The sequence below is a fragment of the Glycine soja genome, chromosome 6, assembly GCF_004193775.1.
Source record: "Glycine soja cultivar W05 chromosome 6, ASM419377v2, whole genome shotgun sequence".
In the NCBI taxonomy this organism is placed as follows: Eukaryota; Viridiplantae; Streptophyta; class Magnoliopsida; order Fabales; family Fabaceae; genus Glycine; species Glycine soja.
This window is the reverse complement of record NC_041007.1, coordinates 18034521-18039478: the sequence shown is the minus strand read 5'-3', so window position 1 is coordinate 18039478 and position 4958 is coordinate 18034521. Positions and strand designations below refer to the sequence as shown.

Genomic DNA, 4958 nt, shown 5'->3' with positions numbered 1-4958 from the left:
TATGTCTTTTTCATATTACTACCTAAAAATTCATTTTTTTGTCAAATACATACCTAAAAAAATTTTAATTTTAATTTACTACCTATTTTAATTCTCTTCCGTTAAGTGATGACATAATATATAGAATGTCATGTCATCACACTTTGTCAATGACATGTCATTGAAGGTGGTGACATAATAATGTCTCTTGACAAGACGTGACGGCGTGACACTTCGTCTGTCACGTCATCACTTAAGGAAAGATGACTAACGACACTTAATAAATTTTTTCAAGATACTTAAAATGAATGTTAGATAGTAATCTGAAAACAATCTATATTTCAGATATGAAAAACTTAATTAAACCTAAAATTAATACATTTACTAATTTTGTAAATATATTTTAAGTATAACTTACATATATATCTTTTATGAGAGACAATCATACCTGAGAAGAGTAAGATTATTTTGAACAATAAAACTTTTTTCCTCATATATCTAATGCAGTTATATATTCAACATTTAATGTTGAAATTACTGGTTAAGTTAGAAACGATTTCATATCATGTCCGCTGATGTACATGTTCGGTGTTGTAATTTGGTAAATATGGAAGAGCATAGAGAGGTAAGTATTCAACGTAAAAGTAGAAGAGTCCAGGGTGGTACTATTGAAGTCCAAACTTGAAAAAAGTGGACAGATTTCAAAACATTGATTTTACATGATCACGTGTGTCCCCCAGCCAGCAAACCATCGCAATCCCTCAAATTATGGTTACCCTTTGGCTACGTGAAACATATTTCAACTATAAAAGGCCCCCATTAGCTCCAACACATTTCCCCACATTCCATGAAAAACCACCTTCTTGCTTTTGAAATTCTCACCATCACCACCACCACCTATTCCACCTTGGTTACTTACGTACTCTTTCACTTACCAACCAACCAACCAACCACCATGGTTTCTGAGACACTCCAAAGCCAAACCAAGAACGTGTGTGTGGTTGGAGCAGGACCATCAGGGCTAGTGGCTGCAAGAGAGTTGAGAAAAGAGGGTCATAGTGTGGCTTTGTTGGAGCAAAATCATGATGTTGGAGGACAGTGGCTATATGAATTAAATGTTGAAGGAGAGGACCCTTTAGGAAAAAAGCCGTTTCTAAAGGTTCATAGCAGCATCTATGAATCTTTGAGGCTCACATCTCCACGTGAGATCATGGGATTCACTGATTTTCCCTTTTTGGTCAAGAAGGGTAGAGACATGAGGAGGTTCCCTAGCCACACTGAGCTTCTTATGTACTTGAAGGACTTTTGTGATCATTTTGGCTTGAGAGAGATGATAAGATTCAACACAAGGGTGGATTATGTGGGAATGTTGGATTATGGTGTTTGTAGTAATGATTTGAAGTGGGTTGTTAGAAGTGTTGATAAGAAGAGTGAGAAGGTGGTGGAAGAGGTGTTTGATGCAGTTGTTGTTGCCACTGGTCATTACTCTCAACCAAGATTGCCCTCCATTCAAGGTAAGTCAAAGAGTTATCTCTTGATCTCTCTATCTCATAATTGGTTGTGATGTATATATAAGTTCTCCAAATGATAAAAAAATATAAGTTTTTCATCCATTTATTTTTACATTCCATTCTAGGAAATATAAGGTGGATTAGGTGGTTAACAGAAAATGGAAAGAGAAAAGATTGCTGGTTCAATCTCCTTTTTGTTAACAAAACTAACATTCTAACGATTAATAATTATCGATAAAAGAAAATTATTTTTACATTGCAAGATCAAGCATAATTATTTTAGTTTCTGTCTTTGTGATGCTCAGGAATGGATACATGGAAAAGGAAACAGATGCATAGTCACATTTACAGGACCCCAGAACCATTCCGCAATGAGGTATATGACATGCAATCTCTTTTTTTTTTTGTTTCTCAATAATTGAAGAGTTTGAAATTAGCATATAATAGAAGGACGTATGAGTTTGGAGCAGGAACATGTGCATTAGTTTAACAGTGAGAAATATTGTTTGTTTGGCAGTCATATTCTAACCCCCCCCCCCCCCCCTAATTCATGCTTTAAATAAGCACTCTAAAACTTACGTACAAATTTTCCTTTAACAGATTGTGGTAGTGGTTGGAAATTCCTTGAGTGGGCAAGACATATCAATAGAGCTTGTGGATGTAGCGAAGGAAGTCCATATGAGTTCCAGATCTCTTAACATCTCTGAGGGTTTGTCTAAAGTCATATCCAAACATGCCAACTTTCATCTTCATCCACAGGTATCACTTCAAGTTCTTATCCCAAGTAAAACATAAATATTTAAGTCTGGTAGAATAAACTTTTTCATAAGTATTCATAGAAAAAAAAATTAAACTTTTTTCATGAGTTAAAATTATCTTATCACTTCAACTTTTGGAGAAGTAATAAAAGCTTTTGCAAAAGTTAAAATGGATAAGTTGATATTAACTCGAAGAGAAATTCATTTTATTTTACTTATAAATGTTTATTGAAAAATTTATATAAACAAAGTATTGAATACTAACTTTGCTATCCTCATAACATGTGGTAACTTGTGCAGATAGAGACCCTTCAAGAGGATGGACGTGTAACATTCGTGGATGGTTCTTCCATTTTTGCAGACTCCATTTTGTACTGCACAGGGTAATGTCCCACATAAAAAAAAAAAAGAAAAAAAAACTTTTAAGAAAATTGATTAAACTCCTATATGTGGCAACATGTATTATCTATTATGAATCGTACCCTTAATCAAAGAGCAAAAATCAATCTTATAAATTTCATTTCACTAACTTAAGTTCCAAAAGATAGTATCATGATTGAATAATTATGATCTTGGGCTTGGAGATTTTCACTGTGGGACCTATGTCCAAACATGTCCCGATGCTTCTTCCTTTTAGATTTAATTAATTAGTTGTGTTTTCTAATCATTGATGATGGGTTTCAAATTCAATTGGTTATGTGTGTAGGTACTCCTATGCATTCCCCTTTCTTGACACCAAAGGAATGGTGGTTGTAGATGATGACAGAGTGGGACCATTGTATGAGCACACTTTTCCCCCATCACTTGCTCCATCCCTTTCTTTTATAGGCATCCCTAGAAAGGTAAACCACCCCAAAATCAGTAATTTGAATTCGTTTTAGGTCACATGTTTTTAGCACACACATAACTTTTATTGTAATGGCAATGTATATTTTCCACAATGTTTGCTTCTAATTTAGCAATAGAATTGTTGATTAGATGAGAGTGCATGTGTGCTTACAGATCATAGGATTCCCTTTCTTTGAGTCACAAGCAATATGGATAGCTCAACTGCTTTCTGGGAAAAGAGTATTGCCATCATGGGAGGAAATGATGAAATCCATCAAGGAGTTCTACCATTCAAGAGAAGCAGCAGGCATTCCCAAGCACTGTACTCATGAAATTGCAAACTTTGAGGTAAAGAAATTAAAAATTATTCACTTTAGTTTAATGTTTTTTTTTACTATAAACTTGAAAGGATACCTCATTCTAGTCCTTGAAATTTTTAGCATTGATCAGTTTAGTGCATGTTTGGTTTCACACTATGCACACATGTTTCACATTACACACAGACAACAAACAATAACTTCTACGTATTTCTTTAAATTGACTCGAAAAAATCTTATGACATGTGCATGTATCACATATTCAATCACATACTTAATCTGTTACTTGACAAAATTCTTGATCTAGTCTTGACTTAGTAAAATATCATTCACTTTAAATTATTTTGTGTTAAGCAATAATGAAAAATAAGTCAAAAAGGATTCAAATGGGTGACTTTGTTTTGGAAGTTAGAAACTGAAGTGAGAATTTTGTAAAGCCATGACTAAAAGAAGTGTCTGCTCCATAAACCTGGATTCATAACTTTACACGTGGCAACATATTCACCAATAAATTTTATGATTTTAAATCATGTTTTAAATGGTATGTGTTGTCACAAAGAGTGTTTGTTAGGTTATCTCCATCCACGATTCTTCTTTATTCAACGCTGAATCTTAATTAGACCTAATTAATTTAGGATGATAGTGCATCTTATCATGTAAGATTTTTACTTAAATTTTCTCATGTGAAAATCTCTACCGTCAAATTTTGACCTTATGAATGATCCTATAGTCTTTGATACTAATACTTAATTTACCTTAATTTAAGTAGACGAAATATTTTTTTTTTTAAAAAGTGCATAAAGAGAGCAATAGAGCATGCAAGGCGTTGAAGTAAAAATGTGAGAGGGATAAAATTATTGGCATGTTTGCAAGCTTTAATTTGAGAAAAGTTTTGTTGCATTTGCAGTACTGTGACAAATATGGGGATAATGTGGGGTTCCCACGTATAGAAGAATGGAGGAAGCAACTATGCTTATCAGCCTTAATTAACTCTGATGCCAACTTGGAGACATATCGAGATTCGTGGGATGATCATGAGCTACTCAAAGACGCCCTTCAAAGCCCTCACTTCACTCAACTTGGACTTGAAGATTCTCCCATGTAAACCCAAAAATAAAATATAAAAAAAATTATGAAAATATAAAACAGGAAATTTTGATTAGCTCTAAAATCATTTGTTTATGCAATTTGTGTTTTTAAAATATTGGAAGGAGACAAAGGGGATTGAACGAGAAGAATGTTGGGTGTTATTATATAGAGAAGAATATGTTTGTGAAGCTTAAATTTTGTTTGTATCTTTGTTTTATAGCAATGTTAAGATTTAAGGGGCACTCCGCTTAACAGTTACTCAAGTACGGAATTTTGTTCGAGTAATTAAAGAGGAGAAGTAACTATTTTTTTTTATCTGCGTACTCTAAAATTTGTTTAACAAAATATATAATGAAATATTGTTAATTATTTTTAAATAAAAATGTATTATTTACTAATTTGGTTGAAATAGATATTAGTAGGGATTAGGGATGTTCACAAATGGATCAAATCCAATGTGGACCGAAAAAATTAAT

At 33.2% G+C, this 4958-nt stretch overlaps 1 protein-coding gene across 1 annotated transcript; it reads left to right on the top strand.

Moving 5' to 3' along the window:
- The first annotated feature begins 821 nt into the window (after positions 1-821).
- Positions 822-4745, top strand: LOC114416580 (flavin-containing monooxygenase FMO GS-OX-like 9). The gene is made up of 7 exons (XM_028381495.1): positions 822-1493; positions 1796-1866; positions 2091-2249; positions 2549-2631; positions 2955-3090; positions 3251-3424; positions 4301-4745. Exons 1-7 carry the CDS (start codon positions 827-829, stop codon positions 4496-4498), a joined length of 1488 nt encoding a protein of 495 aa, XP_028237296.1. The 5' UTR covers positions 822-826; the 3' UTR covers positions 4499-4745.
- The last annotated feature ends 213 nt before the right edge of the window (positions 4746-4958 follow it).